Genomic DNA, 19,304 nt, shown 5'->3' on the forward strand with positions numbered 1-19,304 from the left:
TCACGCCTGTAATCCCAGCACTTTGGGAGGCTGAGGCGGGTGGATCACCTGAGGTCAGGAGTTTGAGACCAGCCTGGCCAACATGGTGAAACCCCATCTGTACTAAATAGTTTTACCAAAAGTAGTGGGGCACGGTGGCACATGCCTGTAATCCCAGCTATTCAGGAGGCTGAGGCAGGAGAATTGATTGAACCTGGGAGGCGGAGGGTAGAGTGAGCTGAGATCGCACCACTGCACTTCAGCCTGGGCAACAGAGGGAGACTCCATCTCAAAAAAAAAGAATAACAATATTTCCTCAATGGTGACTATGTACTGGGACACTCAGACACTATTGTGTTCTCATGTGAGAGGTAATATAGCATAGTTTTTAAAAGCAAAAATCAGAGTCAGCCTTCCTGGATGGGTATACACATCCTGGCTTTGACGGTTTCTAGCACTGTGACTTTGGGCTAATTGATTTCACTATGTCTCATTTTTCTCTTCTGCAAAATGGAAAAAATAATACCTATCTCAAAGGGTGATTATAAAGATTAATAGATAAAAAGCACTAGGAACAGTGCCTGACACACAGACGCACTATTTAAGTATTAGCTATTATTACAAGAATTGGAAGGCCTTCAATATCTCTGAGATCTGCAAATTCTCTGAGTTAAATATCCTCATGTATTCTCTTCATATTGAAGAAAAAAGTTTCTTTTTTAATCTTATCTGTGTCTAGCCCTAATCCAGATTTCTAGTGTCCCAATATATACTGTAGGGCAAGAAGCACTGCTATTCCCTAGTTGGTTACCTTGGCGCACAAAGATGGCAAAATCATCAACAAACATGGAGGTTAAAATGAGTAAATACTTTCCTCTTTACAAGTAGGTTCCTTATCCTAAAACATCCAATCATCACTAAACACCTTGATTTTTTTGGTAGCCAGATTAAGTAGCCATATGCAGAAGGGCCGTTACCTTCATGTTGTCCATGGATGATGTTTAATGTTCCATCAGGGGCACCAGAATCCTGGAGCAACTTAGCAAGAAGCATAGTTGCTCCAGGGACTCGCTCGGATGGTTTCATTAGGAAGGTATTTCCACACACCATGGCCATGGGAAACATCCAAAGGGGGATCATGGCGGGAAAATTGAATGGAGCAATGCCTGCACACACTCCCAGAGGCAGACGGTAGGAATAAAGGTCCATGTCTTTGGTGATGGATGGCATGGTCTCTCCCATCATGAGGGATGTCACACTACAGGCATGCTCAACCACCTCTGGAACACAGAAGTCAGGCCATCAGCTCTCCACACTGTGTACTAGTTAGCTTTGTCCTGTTCTCTTCAGCCCTGAGGACAGGAAGTGGCTCAGGCCAATGAAGGGGCGCAGGGTACACTGACTTGCCCTTCCAAGTTAAGGGTTTGTGCAAAATGAGATTCTCTGAATGGGAAAAATACAGCGATATGTATATACCCACTGGAGGATCATTTGAGTAAAGAGTAAAGTAAATCGGTCTTAGGGACACTGAATACTGCCATTTTTCACAAGCAGTAAAAAAGATATAATGGGATGGCAAAATCTATATAAAGGAAGAAGCAACCTCCCATTCTGAGATCTGTGCCTCCCATCTTCCTTTGCTCCTTCCCAAAAGTCCCATAAGGGGCTCCCAGCTTACGAAGGCCTCGAAATACATCTCCTTCAGCATCAGCTAGGGTCTTCCCTTGTTCCAATGTGATTAACTTGGCAATTTCTTTCTAGAGAGAAAACACACAGATAGAAATTAATGCAACAATGTTCCTCTTTTAAATTCTCAGGTAGCCAAGGAAGAATAAGACTGGAGGAGATGTAGTACAAGGGAGAGAGCCATGATCAATGTCTCTGCATACTGCAGAGTAAGGGAGGGTGGCTGAAAAGGTCTCTGTGAGAGTGACAAACATGCCCTAGGTGACAGTTTGGAGAAGCATACCATTCAGATTTCATACCAAGTTTTCTTTAATAAGTTGTTGATAGCGGAGCAAGACCTGCTGGCGGCTTAATACTGAAGTGTCTGCCCATGCAGGAAAAGCACGTTTGCAGGAAGCAATGGCTGCATCCATTTCTGCCTTGGTGGCCTGAGGGACTCGACCAATGACCTCATTGGTGGCCTGATGAGAAAAATAAGCACATGATCCTTTGCCCCTGACTCACTTTCTCCACTGTACATCTAGTCACAGAAGCAGCACTATGTGCTTTACAATAGACACCCAGGTCCCTACTTGCCCATCATGTCCCTAGAATTCTAGGCTCCTAAGTTGAAGTCCCAAAGCAGCTTCGCTTACTGGGTTGTGGATCTCGATCCATTTGTCACTTTTGGATTCAACAAATTTCCCATCAATGAAGAGCTTTACAGCTGGCTGAAAACAAACAAACAAACAAACAAAAAACCATGAAATTTTGTATTAGTTAATTGCTTTGCTTTTCTCTTTCCCTTGCACCAAAAGGAAAGAAAACAAGTTGATAATGGAATCTTCTGGTCTTTAGAAATGTTACCACTAGGAAAGAGACACATAATATCCTTATCTATTTTGCATGTGTGTTTATTTTATTTTATTTTTTTTGAGACAAAGTTTCCCTCTTGTCCCCCAGTCTGCGGTGCAGTGGTGTGATCTTGGCTCACTGCAACCTCCGATTCCTGATTCCCTGGTTCAAGCAATTCTCTTGCCTTAGCTTCTCGAGTAATGAGATTACAGGTGCCCGCCACAACACCCAGCTACTTTTGTATTTTTAGTAGAGATGGGGTTTCACCATGTTGGCCAGACTGATCTTGAACTTCTGGCCTCAGGTGATCCACCCACCTCGGCCTCCCAAAGTGCTAGGATTACAGGCATAAGTCTCTGCATCTGGCCCTTATTATTATTATTATTTTTTTTTCTTGAGACATGGTCTCACTCTGTCGCCCAGGCTGGAGTATAGCGGCATGATCATGACTCACTGCAGCCTCAACCCCCAGGGCTTAGGTGATTCTCCCACCTCAGCCTCCTGAGCAGCTGGGACTACAGGCACATGCTACCATGCCCAGCTAATTTTTTTGTACTTTTGATAGAGACGGGGCTTGGCCATGTTGCCTGGCTGGTCTCGAACTCCTGGGCTCAAGTGAGCCACCCGCGTCAGACTCTCAAAGTGCTGGGATTACAGGTGTGAGTCACTGTGCCCAGTCTATAGTTTATATTAAGATGTGGCAGAGCCTCTCAATACTGTGATCTCTCTGAGAATGGGAAATTCCCTGCTAGTCACACAGTGGAACTTCATGAGTGGAAACACGACATTGTGAAGTTTATACTAAAAAAGCAGCAACTCTGTTAACAAAGATTAGCTATTATGAGTTTTTGGCCCAGCTGACTGTTAATTACTGTGAGCATGCACTACCTTTATGATCAAAAGATTTTTGGCTGGGCCCAGTGGCTCACGCCTGTAATCCCAGCACTTTGGGAGGCCAAGGCAGGTGGATCACCTGAGGTCAGGAGTTCAAGACCAGCCTGGCCAACGTGGTGAAACCTCATCTGTACTAAAATATAAAAATTAACTGGGTTTGGTGGCATGCACCTGTAATCCTAGCTACTCGGGAGGTTGAGGCAGGAGAATCGCTTGAACCTGGGAGGCAGAGGTTGCAGTGACCCGAGATCATGCCACTGCATTCCAGCCTGGGCGACAGAGTGAGACTCCATCTCAAAAAAAAAAAAAAAAGATTTAAAAAATGTTTCTATGTATTTTTTTCTGAGATATAGCTCACTGTCACTAATTTTTTTTTTTTTTTAACATGGACTCTCACTTTGTCACCCAGGTTGGAGTGCAGTGGCACAATCTTGACTTACTGTAACCTCCGCCTCCCAGACTCAAGCAGTCCCCCTACCTCACCCTCCCAAGGAGCTGGGACCGTAGGTATGCACTACCATGCCTGGCTAATTTTTTTGCAGAGATGGAGTTTTACCGTGTCTCCCAGGCTGGTCTCAAACTTCTGAGCTCTGGCAATCCACCTGCCTCAGCTTCCCAAAGTGCTGGGATTACAGGCGTGAGCCACCGCACCTGGCCTCTTTCACTAATTTTTTTTTTTTTTTAATTTGAGATGGAGTCTCGCTCTGTCGTCAGGCTAGAGTGCAATGGTGAGATCTTGGCTCACTGTAACCTCTGCCTCCCGAATTCAAGTGATTCTCCTGCCTCAGCCCGTGAAGTAGCTGGGACTACAGGTGCGCACCACCACACCCAGTTAAGTTTTGTATTTTTAATAGAGACGGGGTTTCCCCATGTTGGCCAGGATGGTCTCGATCTCTTGACCTCGTGATCCACCCACCTCAGCCTCCCAAAGTGCTGGGACACTAAATTTTTAAAGCGGTCTGTGAACCAAAAAATGGTGATTTACTGTGGTACAGTGTGTGCATACTTCTGTGTGGAAAGAATTTGAGCAATAGTCCTTATTTATTAGATTTTAGGTGCTGGAGGTGGTTGACAGACAGTTGATCTGTAAAAACCACTCTAAAGGTTGTCAAGAAGAAGACAACTATCTGGCAGGGTCAGCAGAACCTCTAGAAGCCATGAAAATGTTTGTATCTTTTGACACGGTAATCCATTTCAGGAGGGAAATAATCCAAAAGGAGGAAAAAACTATATAAATAAATATTTGTTTTATAATATTGAAAAACTGAAGCAACCTAAATGTTATATAGGGAAACTATTAATTCAGGCTATATCTATTTGACGGAATATTATTGCAGCCATTAAAATTATAACTATAAAGACCATCTGGCAATATTGATAATGCTTACAATATAGTAGATCTAATATTAGATAAGAAAACCAAGATAGAAAGTTTCACATACACTGTGATGACAATTATGTAAAGAAGATAGAGATACCCAAAAACTATACTGAATTCCTTCTCAGAAGTCAACCTCTATGCCATATAAACTCACCACTGAAGAAGAGAATGAAGATGCTGAATACCAGGCGGAATTGGATTTCACCTTGAAAGAAACCTGTGAGGCAAAAAAATGATTATTTTGATAAATGAGAGCAGAAAGTTATTTAAAATTTAGCAAATAGCTACTATATGCTTAATACTATACTAGCTACTGTGGGGGCATGGAAAAGGACTTGATGTTTCTCTCAAAGGCCATATAGCCGTTAAAGAGAAAAGATATGAATCTATGACACAGCAAACTATGAACGAACAATAAACCATAATAATCATGTCCTATATGTCCAGGATAGTACTGATTAAAAAAAAATCTTTTTGTCATTATGTTTTCCTAATTTGGGCCTGGCAAAATGTACCATAAATCTAACAATATGAAAATACTTAGCATGGTATCTAACACAATAGGTACTGAATTTAAGATCATATAAAATCAATATGCTGGGCATGGTGACTCACGCCTGTAATCTCAGCACTTTGGGAAGCTGAGACGGGTGTATCACTTGAGTCTAGGAGTTTGAGACCAGCCTGGGCAACATGGCAAAACCTTGTCTACAAAAAATACAAAAATTAGCCAGGCATGGGTGGTGCATGCCTGTGGTCCCAGCTACTAGGGAGGCTGAGGTGGGAGGATTGCTTCAGCCCAGGAGGGTGAGGCTGCAGTGAGTCATGACTGTGCCACTGCACTCCAGCCAGGGAGATAGAGGGAGACACTGTCTCAAAAAAATAAAAAATAAAAATAAATAAAATAAATGTAAATATAAATCAAATAGTTTATTACCAAATGCAATTAAAATTATGTCCTTATACGTACTTGAAAAATGAATGTTCATAAGAACTTTATTTGTAGTATCCCAAAACTTGGAAACAACCCAATGTCTATCACTGGATGGGTGAATAAGGGAATTAATGTGGTATATTCATACACTGGAATACTACTCAGCAAAAAAAGGAATGACCTACTGATACATGCAATATAAACAGTCATAATAATTATGACAAGAGACAAGTTAGATAATAAGAGTACATACTGTATGATTCTACTTATGTAATACTAGAGAATGCAAACAAATCTGTAATATCAGAACGTAGAACAGTGGTTACCTGGGGATGAAGAGGGAAACTTTTTGGGGTGATGGACATATGTTCATTATGTTGATTGTGATGCTATTTTCACAGGTGTATACAAATGTTAAAACTTATCAAACTGCATACTTTAAATAAGTACAGATTTTTTTATGTCAATTTTATTTTAATAAAGCTGTATTGAAATGCCATAGGTACATTATAGGAAAAAATGTGTTGGATAGATATTTGATGGGATAAAATCAGCAAATAGGGAGGGAGGATCAGTTTCAACAAGATAACTCTCAAACTGTAACTCACTAAAAAAAAGTCTGTATATATGTTATCAAAGTTGATTTTTTGAGACGGAGTCTCACTCTGTTGCCCAGGCTGGAGTGCAGTGGCATAATCTTGGCTCACTGCAACCTCTGCCTCCCGTGCTCAAGCGATTCTCCTGCCTCAGCCTGCCAAGTAGCTCGGATTATAGGTGTCTGCTACCATGCCCAGCTAATTTTCTTTCTTTCCTTTTTTTTTTTTTTTGAGACGGAGTCTGGCTCTGTCGCCCAGGCTGGAGTGCAGTGGTACAATCTCGGCTCACTGCAAGCTCCGCCTCCCGGGTTCACGCCATTCTCCTGCCTCAGCCTCCCGAGTAGCTGGGACTGCAGGCGCCTGCCAACATGCCTGGCTAATTTTTTGTATTTTTAGTAGAGATGGGGTTTCACCGTGTTAGCCAGGATGGTCTCGATCTCCTGACCTTGTGATCCGCCTGCTTTGGCCTTCCAACGTGCTGGGATTATAGGCATGAGCCACCGCGCCTGGCCTAATTTTCTTTTTATTTATTTTTTGAGACAGAGTTTTGCTCTCGTTGACCAGGCTGGAGTACGGTGGCATGACCTTGGCTCACTGCAACCTCCACCTCCTGGGTTCAAGTGATTCTCCTGCCTCAGCCTCCTGAGTAGCTGAGATTACAGACACCTGCTACTATGCCTGGCTAATTTTTTTTTTTTTTTTTTTTTTTTTTTTTTTTTTTTTTGCATTTTTAGTAGAGATGGGGTTTCACCATGTTGGCCTGGCTGGTCTCGAACTCCTGACCTCAGGTGATCCACCTGCCTTGGCCTCCCAGAGTGCTGGGATTACAGGCGTAAGCCACTGCACCCAGCCTATATATATGTTATCAAAGTTGATTTAAGAAATATTTAAGCCAATCAAAATGAGCAAACTAAAATACTCAGGACTGGGATATAAAGGAAAGCTGCAATCTAATAATCTTTTATCTTGCCTGAAAAGGGACTCTGTTAACCACGGAGTATAGGGCTGCATGAAGGGTGCCTACAGCACTGCCCAGGAAAAGATGGTGGTCCTTTGGTCCAGCAGATAGTCCTTCCAAATACCTCATCTGCTTGCTCTCCTATTCCCTACCAAAGCCATTTCAAACCACTGACACTCTCCTGGAGCCCACCATGTCTTATTTATAGCTATGTTCCCAGTACCAACATAGCACCGGGTAGGTGTTCAGTAAATAACTGCTGAATAAAATAGAAGCCCACTGCTGTCTGCTTCTTACCCCAAACTAGGTTAAGAGGCCCTTTTTTATCCTCTGAAAGCAGCCAATACTTCCCCTTTCAGGCTTATCTCTCTGTGTTGTAATTGTTTGGGGTCTTACTCTGTTTTGTGTTGCTATAACAAAATACCTGAGACTAGGCAATTTATAAGGAAAAGTAGTTTATTTAGTTCATGATTCTGCAGTCTGGGAATTTCAAGGGATGGCTCTAGCTTCTGGCGAGGGCTTCTGTCCTGTGTCATAACGTAACAGAGAAGATCAAAGGGGAAGCAGACCTGTGTGAAGAGGCAAAACTGGGGCGGGGGGCAGTATCCTGGCTTTATAGCCCACTCACACAGGAACTAATCCATTCCCATGGGAACTAATCCAGTCTCAAAAAAGCAAGAATCCACTCACTACAGCACAAAGCCATTCATGAAGGATCCACCCCCACGACCAAAACACCTCCCACTAGGTCCCAACACTACCACATTGGAGATTAAATTTCAACATGAGTTTTGGTGGAGACAGACCAACCATATCCAAGCCATAGCACCTGGGTACTTATCTGTTACCCATAAAGACTCTCAGTTTCAGGAGGGTTGACACTGCATCTGTCTTGTTCACCTACTTCACAGAGTTAAAAATTATAACTGATCAGGACTGTCCAGTTATAGAAAAGTAGCTAGCACAAAGTTGGTACTCATTAAATCTTATTGTTATGTCATTGTAAATAACGGCATGGTGATTTGTGCCTGTAGTCCCAACTACTCAGGAAGCTGAGGCAGGAGGATCTCTTGAGCCCAGTTCAAGACCAGCTTGGGGAACATAACAAGACCCCATTTCTATAAATAATAAGTAAACACTTATTATTTGTTTTCACTCTTTGCTATTCCACAACTTTATCTTAAAACTCCCAACTCTACTACTTCCTCTTCCACTTTCAGGAGCTGACTTTGTTTTTCTTACTTCAGAGCACATAGAAACCATCAGATGAGAACGTCTCAACTCCCTAATAGCAAACCTACAAAACTGAATTCAACCTAAGGAGAAGGTAGCCAGCAAGCTCCATGCAGGAAAAGTGACTGAGACAGTGGTGCACAATCAATATATGTGGACTGGAAGAAGAGGTATATGCTTTTTTTTTTTTTTTGAGACAGGGTCTTGTCCTGTCTCCTAGGCTGGAATGCAGTGGCATGATCATAGCTCACTGCAGCCTGCAACTCCTGGGTTCAAGCCATCTTCCTGCCTTAGCCTCCCAAGTAGCTGAGACCACAAGCACGTACCACCACACCCAGCTAATTTGCTTTTATTATTTTATTATTTTGAGACAGAGTCTTGCTCTGTCACCCAGGCTGGAGTGCAGTGGTGTAATCTTGGCTCACTGCAACCTCTGCCTCCCAGGTTCAAGTGATTCTCCTGCCTCAGCCTTCTGAGTAGCTGGGATTACAGGCATGCGCCACCACACCCAGCTACTTTTTTGTATTTTTAGCAGAGATGAGGTTTCAACATGTTGGCTGGTCTCGAACTCTTGACCTCAAGTGATCTGCCTGCCTTGGCCTCCCAAAGTGCTGGGATTACAGGTGTGAGCCAACACATTTTTGAATTTTTAGCAGAGACAGTGTTTCACCATGTTGGCCAGGTTGGTCTTGAACTCCTGACTTCAAGTGATTTGACCATCTTGGTCTCCCAAAGTGCTGGGATTACGGGGGTGAGCCACCACGCCAGGCCGCCATTAACTCTTTTAAGTTTCCCAAGGCTTGGTCCTAGGCCTTCTTTTCTTCTCATTCTGTATATGCTCCTTGGGTGATTTTTATCAACTCCCATGGCTTAACTATCTAGATCCTGATGATGCCCAACTCTTTAGTCCTTGGCCAGAATTTTCTTCTTCAGGTGATACCCACGTAATTATCTTTACCACATCTCTATTTGGATGTTACATAGGCACATGTTAAAAAAAGGTGGCTGGGCACAGTAGCTCACTGTAATTCCAGCACTTTCGGAGGCCGAGGCACTTTGGGAGGCTGAGGTGGGAAGATCACTTGAGTTCAGGAATTTGAGACCTGCCTGCACTCAGTGGAGTGCAGTGATGCGATCTCGGCTCACTGCAAGCTCCACCTCCTGGGTTCATGCCATTCTCTTGCCTCAGCCTCCTGAGTAGCTGGGACTATAGGCGCCCGCCACCACGCCCAGCTAATTTTTTTGTGTTTTTAGTAGAGACGGGGTTTCACCATGTTAGCCAGGATGATCTCGATCTCCTGACCTCCTGATCTGCCTGCCTCCCTCCCCTCCTGGTTCATGGCCTGCTAGTCCTACAACATTTGGCTCTTTCCCTAGGTCTCCACAGTATCCCTGTGGAGGTCACTTCAGAAGTTTCTCCAAATGAATCAGAAAATACATAGTGTCCGTTTCCGAAATAAAGTACATGGAAAGATTCTTCTCCTTGATGGAAAAGGACAAAATATTAAGTATTTGGGTCTCTCCTTCGGCAACTTGGTAAAGGATAAACACTCCTATTGTTTATCACTTATTGCAGTACAATAAAGGAACTTTCAGTGAGCATTTCACTGTAAGCCTATGTCAGTGCCTAACATAGAAAGAGATGGCAAGATTTAAGTTCTGAATTTTCAGCCCCATCAGTTACTAGTTCAGTAACCATATCACTGAAAGTGCAAGTCACTACATCTTTTTTAAGAGTAATTTTCTTGCCCAGGTGCAGCAGTTCATGTCTGTAATCCCAACACTTTGGGAGGCTGAGGTGGGAGGATCACTTGAGTTTAAGAGTTCAAGACCAGCCTGGGCAACATGGTGAAACCCTGTCTCTACAAAAGATACAAACATTAGCTGGCATGGGGGCACGACCTGTTGTCGCAGCTACTTGGAGGGCTGAAGTGGAAGAATCACTTCAGCGTGGGAGGTCGAGGCTGCTGTCAGTTGTGATTGCACCACTGCACTCCAGCCTGGGTGACAGAGCGAGACCCTGTCTCAAATATTCCTTTATCTCTGAATGGGAGTGATAATATCACAAGGAGCAGAAAGAGGTTTTAGGTTAAGTTTGACTACTCTTCATAGCAGAGAAAAATAAGCTGAATACTTAAAATAATTGAAAACGTGAACTCTCTATAAATCCTTTTGATAGTTCTCTAATATTCATGGCTGCCAAAATCGAGGGTTTTTTTTTTGTTTTTTTTTTTTTAAGACGGAGTCTTGCTCTGTCACCCAGGATATAGTGCAATGGCACAATCTCAGCTCACTGCAATCTCTGCCTCCCGGGTTCAAGTGGTTCTCCTGCCTCAACTTCCTGAGTAGCTGGGATTACAGTCGCCTGACACCCGGCTAATTTTTGTATTTTTAGTAGAGAAGGGATTTTACCATGTTGGTCTGGCTGGTCTCCAACTCCTGACCTCAGGTGATCCACCCACCTTGGCCTCCCAAAGTGCTGGGATTACAGGCAGGAGCTACAGCGCCTGGCCTCTAGGCTACTTTTTATCAAACTTTTAATCAAAGTTTCATGTTACAACTCCTAGTTGGCTGAGGATTACTCTATCTGTTCTTTTCTAGGTCACTTCAGAAGTTTCTCCAAATGAATCAGAAAATACATAGTGTCTGTTTCTGAAATAAAGTACAAGGAAAGAGAGATTCTTCTCCTTGATGGAAAAGAACAAAATACTTTCTTAAGGTTCTCAATGACTCATTGTGATGGGAGGGGAAGAGGAGGCAAAGGAAAAAAGCCAATTTCAGTAAAAGATTTCAAGAAGTTGGTAAGAAAAATATAGGGTGGAAACTTTGTTTTCCTGCTACTAAAAAAAGATACTAGAACAGAACAAGGATCACAGCAAGAAATATGAGTGAGGCCAGACCATCTGACAAACCCTTCAAACTCATCCTTTCTACCGTCCCCATTAAATAGCATATTTAAACGTGAATTTTTGCTGACTCTGCCAAGAATCTTGAAAATGCCCAAGTTTCTGTACTAGAACTCATGGAAACCTGGTGAATACTAATATTACCTAAAAGCGCAGCAATAGAGAGGAAATTCTCAGACTGGATGTAATGAATAAGAAGGGCACTGTTGTTTCTTGCTGATTGTTTCTTGCCTGCAGTAAATCTTGCCTCATACTCTAAATCCTTGGTAGGCCATGAACAGGGGAAAGACTATAAACAGAGTTGGAGATTACAGGCCTCAGGCATGCAACTCCTGTAGCTTTACCATTTCTCCTTAGGTTGGCTTCAGAAAGGACTCAATCCTCCAAGTGCAGAGATGAGGGTGTGTGGCACTAGAAGAGCTGATTTGGGGTGGGAACTTAGACTTCTTGTCTTACCTGGCTCCCACTTTCTATCACCTGTTTTGAAAATGTTTAGTACCTTGAACGTACATGGAACATACTGGTAGCGTTAACTGTGTGCCCTTATCTACCCTATGTACATGTGCCCTATCTATGTAAACTGTTTAACTTGGCTGAGAGAAAGTTTCACTGAAAGTTTTGCCAAGAAAGGGGACAGCCAGTCTATGGAAAATACAAAGAGCCACACTTAGGGAAAATAATTCGGTAAATGGCTGCCTTTGGTGAAAATCTAGAGTCCACTTCTAGAAGAAAATTCAAAGTTCATACACTGACCCTCGCCCCTCGCGTTCCCCCTCCCTCTTACCTCGGATCACCACGGACAGTGAAGTAGGGTGGGGGAAGGGAGCAATGGCAACGTGGACGCTCAAGGCAGGGGACAGAATAACCAAAAAGAGTAGTTTCTGGGGGATAGAGAGAACGCTGGTGCAGAGGTGAAAGGGAAAGACGGTGGGCGGATGGAGAGATGAGGGCAAGAGACTGACAGCAGGGAGCGGGCAGAGCTGGAGAAGGAGAGTGGGCGAGAGCCAGAAAAGAGGAGGCTTAGGAGTAAAAGGGTAGAGGGCCAAGGGTAACAGCCCAGGGTTGGATCTGGGACGAGGGAGGGTATGAAGTGAGGGCTGGGCATGGGACAGGGCCCACAGGTTAGGTAGGAGGTCCGGCCAAAAAGGGGTTGGGCCAAGAAGGTGGTCCCGCCCGAGGATGGCTCAGGGAGCGGACGGAAAGGATCCAATTCCTAGCTTCATGGTGCCTTGGCGCCACCCTCACTCGCCTGCAGGATCCTGGCTCGCACTGCCGTCGCCGCCGCCGCCACTACCGCCGCCATGGCTCTCGGCCGCCCTAGCTCCGCAACCCTCTCCTCTACAGCTCAGAAGCACTACTGCTGCCAGGCCTCGCCCTCCATCCTGCCGGGCTTCCTCATTGGTGGGGAGGACTATTTTCTTCAGCCAATCACTCGTCCTAACACCTGATTCCTCCTCTCACACCCCAGTCCTGGGGATAAGTGATTGGTCAGGAGCGAAAATGCTCTCACCCTCTCCTACCTCAGCCAATGCCGTTGGCGGAGGTAGAGAAGACGCCCCTGACTTGGACACTCCATACTGCGCACACGGAGAAGACGCCCCCCTAACCTGGAACTCCGATTGGCCAAGGACGCAACCGAGGCCCCACCCCTTCACTGAGAAAAGTAAATAAGACCCTGCAAGAATTTTGCTGTCGCTCCACCTCAACAACTGCGTAAGGGGCGTGGCTATGATGAGGGGAGGGGCTGGGCGAAGATTGCCCTATGAGGCGAGGGAATGAGACGTGGCTGCGAGTTGGGGATAGGGTTTCTCTTTGGGGGCGTGGCTTATGGATCCTCGTTTTCCCGCCGACGGTTGGTCACGTCACGTGACATGGGTTGGAAGATGGCGTCTCCCACAGACGGTAAGAGCCGGCTTAGCGATGTTTGCCTGCAGCCTCCTTCTTTGCTGTATGGGGAACATCCACTCTGTCTCTGCCCCTCGAACATACATTTCTTTCTTGGGCTCTTCTCCTTTCCCTTTTGTTTTTTTTCTTGCGATCCATCGCCGTCTTCAGCTCACCGGTTCTTCGCAGCAGCTTCAGAGGTGCCCAGTTTCCCCGCTCTGTACCAGGCGTGTGGAGGAGGGCACTAGGGAGGGACTCAATCTGGGTAAAAGGACAGGGGGTCGCCCTGGCCCTTCCTTATCTCTATTTGGGCGAGGCTGAGGGTCGAGGAGGAGATGTTACTGGAGGACGTGCCTTACTGTAGTTTTCTCCTTGGGGTATCCCATTGAAAGGATCAGTTCTCTTCTGATTGAGCGCACGGATGGAACGATTCTCAAACCCTCGCAGGGGCTGCTGGCTGACCTCATCTCGATAGTGAACCGCAAGAGAAACATGATCTCTCTCCTGTCTCCTCAGTTTGGGACCATGGCAGCAAGAGAAGCGGGGGACGTTCTCGGCCCCTCGCCGCGAGAGTCGCGAGGAGAATGAGTATTGAGCTTTTAAGTGTTGTCTTGCACAGGTCGCAACCGCTCTTTCATCTGCTTTACGTGTTGTTTCTTAAGGCTGAGTGAATGAACGATTTCTGTTTATATGTTGTGTAAAATGCAAGTCATCTCAAGTAACAATTAAGTTGTTTTGGTATACTCCCATGCTTTTGCTCTTGGTTCTGCTTTAGAGAGGGTCTTGCAGTCATTTTTAAACTCATTTTTAGTTCTACCATCCCCATCCCAACTATATATCGATTTTATTGATATATAGGTTTTCCTCCCTTAGACAAACAGATTTTGTATTTGGAAGGAATCTTGGAAGTTCATTGCAGGAATGAAGAAATTGAAGCCAAGGTGAGCTGTATTGAGTACCTACTACATGAAAGGCATAATGCTAGGTGCTTTGGGAGACCAAAAGATGACTCAAACATATACACTGTTTTTTTTTTTTTTCCAGTTTCAGTTCTCTTTTTAGATGTCACCTCCCAAAGAGTCTTTCTTAGAACACAGTATCTGGAGTTGCCCTTCCCCACCATTATTCATTGTCTCAGTATCTTCCTTGTCAGCATAGTTACTATGTTAACTTTGCCCCTTGTACGCTAGATTATAAATTACAAGTTTGTCTTGTTCATAGCTGGATCCCAGGTTTAGCACAGTGCCTGACGAACAGTAGGTCTTTAATTAACATTTATTGAAAGATTGATTAGATATGTGCAGAAATAATATATTACTTGATCTTAAGTTTTACGTTTAACCGAGTCTTAAATTTTGTGAGCACAGGTACATACTGTGTTAGAAATTATGGCCGGGCGTGGTGGTTCACACTTCTAATCCCAGCACTTTGGGAGGCTGAGGCAGGCAGATTGCCTGAGCTCAGGAGTTGAAGACGAGCCTAGACAACATGGTGAAACCCCATCTCTACAAAAAAATGCAAAAATTATCTGGGTGTGGTGCCGTGCACCTGTAGTCCCAGCTATGTGGGGGGCTAAGGCAAGAGAATCGCTTGAGCCTGGGGGTGGAAGCGGCAGTGAACCATGTTCATGTCACTGCACTCCAGTCTGGGTGACAAAGCGAGACCCCGTCTCCAAAAAAAAAAAGAAGGAAAAACAAGAAATTTTGGATGTTTGGAGTCAAAAGAGATTCTCCTTCCTGGGTGCTCTCTTGCAAAAATGTCCTTCTCTCGCCAGAAAGAAAGGCATTTAAAAAGGGAATAGGGAGTTATTGCTAATGGGTACCAAATTTCAGTGTGGGAAGGTGAAAGTGTTCTGGAAATGAATGTGATGATTGCACAATTAATGTACTTAATACCACTGAACTGTATACTTAAAAGTTATTAAAATGGTAAAATTTATGTACATTTCACCACAATTTTTTTAAAAAGCCAAATGATAGAAATAGAGGTAATTGTTATTAAATTTTTTAGTTTATTTTTAAATTGTTTTTACAAATTTTGGGGATTTTAGAGATGTGTTCCTTGAGTTTGATTTTTTTTTTCCTTGTCTTCTCTCAATTTAGTTTCCTTTCTTTGGCCAGGAAGAGTATTAAAAATGTTAAATTTTTTTCCTTTGGTCTTCTAGCCATCCCTATGGTCACTTTATTTGCACTCTTGATTTTTAAAAGTCTTCATTCTCATCTCTTACAAAGTTTCACTCCTCTCCACCTAATGTTTTCTTTTAATCTGAAAAAATCAAGTCAAGCACTTTGAACTTAAATTCAACATCTCAGTAAGTATCTCATTCCAAAATATTCCATGGCCTAGCTCTCTCACTTCTATTTTTAGTGTTCCACCTGTCACTGTCTTTAAAATTTAATTCAGATAACATTGACTTGAAAATGTTTGTCATTTACTCTTTTGTCTTTTTCGTGATAAATTTGCTGGAGCTTCTTTGAAAAGGAGAAAACTGAAATTCAAATACAGCCATCTAATTACTTAATTTATGAGAGTAAGACTCACAGCAGAGTCTGAGTTCTATCCCAGACTGTGGTATCATAAGGTCACCCATGTAGGTTATTAGATTGTACCCCCAATAATTTTTTTTTAAATTTTCTTTTAGAGACAGGGTCTCTCTCACTCTATTGCCCATGCTGAAATGCAGTGGTATGATTATAGCTCACTGCACCCTCAAAGGCTCAAGCTATCCTCCCGTCTCAACCTCCCAAGTAGCTGGTACTATAGGCTCACACCACCATGCCCAGCTAATTTATTATTATTATTATTTATTTTGTTTTGAGACGGAGTCTCACTCTGTCACCCAGGCTGGAGTGCCGTGGCACGATCTCGGGTCACTGCAATCTCTGCCTCCAGGGTTCAAGTAATTCTCATGCCTCAGCCTCTCCAGTAGCTGGGATAACAGGCACACACCACCACACCTGGCTAATTTTTGTATTTTTAGTAGAGACAGGGTTTCACCATGTTGCCCAGGCTAGTCTCAAACTCTTGACCTCAGGTGATCCACTCACCTCAGCCTCCCAAAGTGCTAGGATTACAGACGTGAGCCACCGTGCCCCGCCTTATTATTTTTTGTAGAGATGAAGTCTCACTATGTTGCCCAGGCTGGTCTCAAACTCCTGGGCTCAGACAATCTTCCTGCCTCGGCTTCCCAAAGCACTGGGATTCCAGACACGAGCCACTGCACCTGGCCCAATAACTTTATTTTTGTTATGGTTGAACATTCCTCAGAAATTGGTAACAAAGAGAAGCTAATTTTTGATGCTTTAGTTAAGGCAGTGTATTAGTTGAGTTCTTTACAATTAAAATGCCATTGGAAATTCCTTTGGGATATTTGGCAAAACAAATTCAGTTTAGAGAAAAGTACATGTTGAAAAATTTTGTACGTATGTATATTTTCTGGGGAATGAGTTCATTTTTTTCCCCAGATTTCCAAAGATGTGGCTTACCCAGAAAATGTTAAGAACCACTGTTTATAGCATTAAATGAACTAGTTATGCAACTGGTTAGCATACTGAGCATACAATAAAAATTCAACGAATGTTAATATTGAGTACTACTCTGTGCAAGGGAAGAGTGGAAAAGAAATTATGTCAAAGAATTAGGCAGAGGCTGAGTAAGATTTTATAGAGTATGGTAGATACACATTCACAGATTTAACTGGGAGGAACTTTAAGCTGGAGAGTGACACGAACTGATTGACATTTAAAAAAATCATTTCTGGCCTCTTTATAGAGAATAGATTTGGGGGCGTGAAGGGGAAAGGGTAAGAATGGGAGCAGAGAGATCTGTTAAGAGGCTATTGAAGTAGTCCAAGAGGGAAGTGGTGGTTCCTCGGGTTATTCGATTTCAGGGTGTATTTTGAAGGTAGAAATGACTAGATTTACTCATGGATTGGTTATGGAAGGGTGAAGGAAAAGAATGCATGAAGGATGACATCTGGGTTTTCGATTTGAGAAGTAGGGTTTATGGTAGTGCTATTTCTTGAGATGGGAGAAGATTGGGGGAATATGGTTTTGAAGATAATTAGGTTTAAGTGGGAATTTTTCTTTTTTTTTGAGACAAGGTGTGGCTCTATCACCCAGGCTGGAGTGCAGTGGTATGATCTTAGCTCACTGCAGCCACCACCTCTGGGCTCAAGCCATCCTGCCACCTCAGCCTCCCAAGTAGCTGGGACTACAGGCTGACACCACCACACCTGGCTAATTTTTTGCTTTTTGTAGAGATGGGGTTTCGCCATGTTGGCCAGGCTGGTCTCAAACTCAAGCAATCCACCCACCTCGGCCTCCCAAAGTGCTGGGATTACAGGCGTGCACCACTGCATCTGACCTTAAGCGGTTTTTTCATATGTAAATAGAGAGGGATTCAAATAACCACTTGGACATAAACCTTTGTAGTTCTTTAGAAAGGTTGGCAATGGAAATGTAAATATGGAATCATTGGCATACAGATGAAGATAAAGTCCTCATGTTGAAATAGGAGAGTTCCCTAACCCCAGGATATGCGACAGGGGTGTGGCTTGTCTTTGTGCGCTCAAACCTTTTACGGGAGGGGGAGCATGCAGATGGGTGGGTGTAGGAGTCAGGGCGAGCACTTTTGGGCTCCAGCCCCATGGTAGCGTCTAGGGGTGGGTACCTGTGACTCCCAAAGCCCAAATGGGCATGTATAACAGTGCACTCTTTTTTTGTTGTTTTTTTGAGATAGGGTCTCGCTCTGTTGCCCAGGCTAGAGTGCAGTGGCATGATCTTGGCTCACTGCAACCTCCACCTCCCAGGTTCAAATGATTCTCCTGCCTCAGCCTCCCCAGTAGCTAGCATTACAGGTGTGTGCCCCCACGCCTGGCCAATTTTTATATTTTTAGTAGAGACAGCGTTTCACCATGTTGGCCAGGCTGGTCTTGAACTCCTGACCTCAAGTGATCCACCCGCTGTGGCCTCCCAAGGTGCTGGGATTACAGGCATGAGCCATCGTGCCCGGCCAGTGCACTCTTTTAGCTTTGCTGTCTGCAGATGCTTAAGTGTTAAGTGACTCAGTGCCCTCTTGGTACCAGCGTCCTTGTCTGGTGTCCAGGAAGAATCAGATTGCACATGGACTTGAAGGATGGTGAATGTATGAGTTTTATTGGGTGGTGGAGGTGGCTCTCAGCGGGATGGATGGGGAGCTGGAAAGGGGAGGGAGTGGGAAGGTGATCTATCCCTGGAGTTTGGCTATTCAGTGGCTGATCTCATCTCTGACCTTCCCCAGCCAAACTTCTCTTGGCATTCAGATGCTCCTTCTCTTCTCTCTGCAGTTCTTCTGCCCTTCTGTTCATCTCCTTGTGGAGCCTGGAGTTTGGGGTTTACATGGATATAGAATAGTGGGGCATGGTGGGCCAAAAGGCAACTTTTGGGCATGAAAACAGGAAAGCCTGTTCCCATTTCTGGCCGCAGGTTTCGAGACTTGAGGGTGGGGCCTTTGCCGGGGGACCACCCTCTTCTTCTATCCAGTATTTTCCTGTTTTCTGTGTGTTTCAATTTATGCCACTAAAGTGAGGTAGAGAGAGGAGCCAGTGTAGGATGGGGCCTGAGTGAAAAAGGAGAAGGAAAAAGGAGAGTCAGTGAGGTAGGAGAGAAACCAGCATAGTAGTTTTATAGAAGCGGGGAGTAGTATTTCAAGGAAAGTAGTCAGTGTGTGGATGCTGCAAAAACATCACATGAGACAGAACAGGCTGAGTATGGTGGCTCACACCTGTAATCCCAGCACTTTGGGAGGCCAAGGCAGGTGGATCACCTGAGGTCAGGAGTTTGAGACCAGCCTGGCCAACGTGGTGAAACCCCATCTCTACTAAAAATACTAAAAATAAAAAATTAGTGGGGCATGGTGGCATGTGCCTGTCATCCCAGCTACTTAGGAGGCTGAGGCAGGAGAATCACTTGAACCTGGGAGGCTAAGGTTGCAGTGAGCCTAGATCACGTTATTACACTCTAGCCTAAGAGACAAGAGC

At 44.2% G+C, this 19,304-nt stretch overlaps 2 protein-coding genes across 2 annotated transcripts in view; one reads left to right on the top strand and one right to left on the bottom strand.

Moving 5' to 3' along the window:
* Window positions 1-12,802, bottom strand: part of ALDH6A1 (aldehyde dehydrogenase 6 family, member A1) — a 35,136-nt gene extending 22,334 nt beyond the window's left edge. The window contains exons 1-6 of the mRNA XM_011981577.1: window positions 12,651-12,802; window positions 4,929-4,991; window positions 2,301-2,375; window positions 1,965-2,126; window positions 1,658-1,736; window positions 862-1,259 (exon numbers count right to left, since the gene is read on the bottom strand). Of these exons, the coding sequence (XP_011836967.1) occupies window positions 862-1,259; window positions 1,658-1,736; window positions 1,965-2,126; window positions 2,301-2,375; window positions 4,929-4,991; window positions 12,651-12,704 (831 nt within the window). The 5' untranslated portion in view covers window positions 12,705-12,802. The remainder of the gene's footprint in view (window positions 1-861; window positions 1,260-1,657; window positions 1,737-1,964; window positions 2,127-2,300; window positions 2,376-4,928; window positions 4,992-12,650) is intronic.
* Window positions 12,803-13,176: 374 nt separating this feature from the next.
* Window positions 13,177-19,304, top strand: part of LIN52 (lin-52 DREAM MuvB core complex component) — a 145,237-nt gene continuing 139,109 nt past the window's right edge. Inside the window, exons 1-2 of the mRNA XM_011981578.1 lie at window positions 13,177-13,303; window positions 13,802-13,873. Of these exons, the coding sequence (XP_011836968.1) occupies window positions 13,177-13,303; window positions 13,802-13,873 (199 nt within the window). The remainder of the gene's footprint in view (window positions 13,304-13,801; window positions 13,874-19,304) is intronic.

Source organism: Mandrillus leucophaeus, unplaced genomic scaffold (assembly GCF_000951045.1).
Source record: "Mandrillus leucophaeus isolate KB7577 unplaced genomic scaffold, Mleu.le_1.0 Scaffold228, whole genome shotgun sequence".
Taxonomy (NCBI): domain Eukaryota; kingdom Metazoa; phylum Chordata; class Mammalia; order Primates; family Cercopithecidae; genus Mandrillus; species Mandrillus leucophaeus.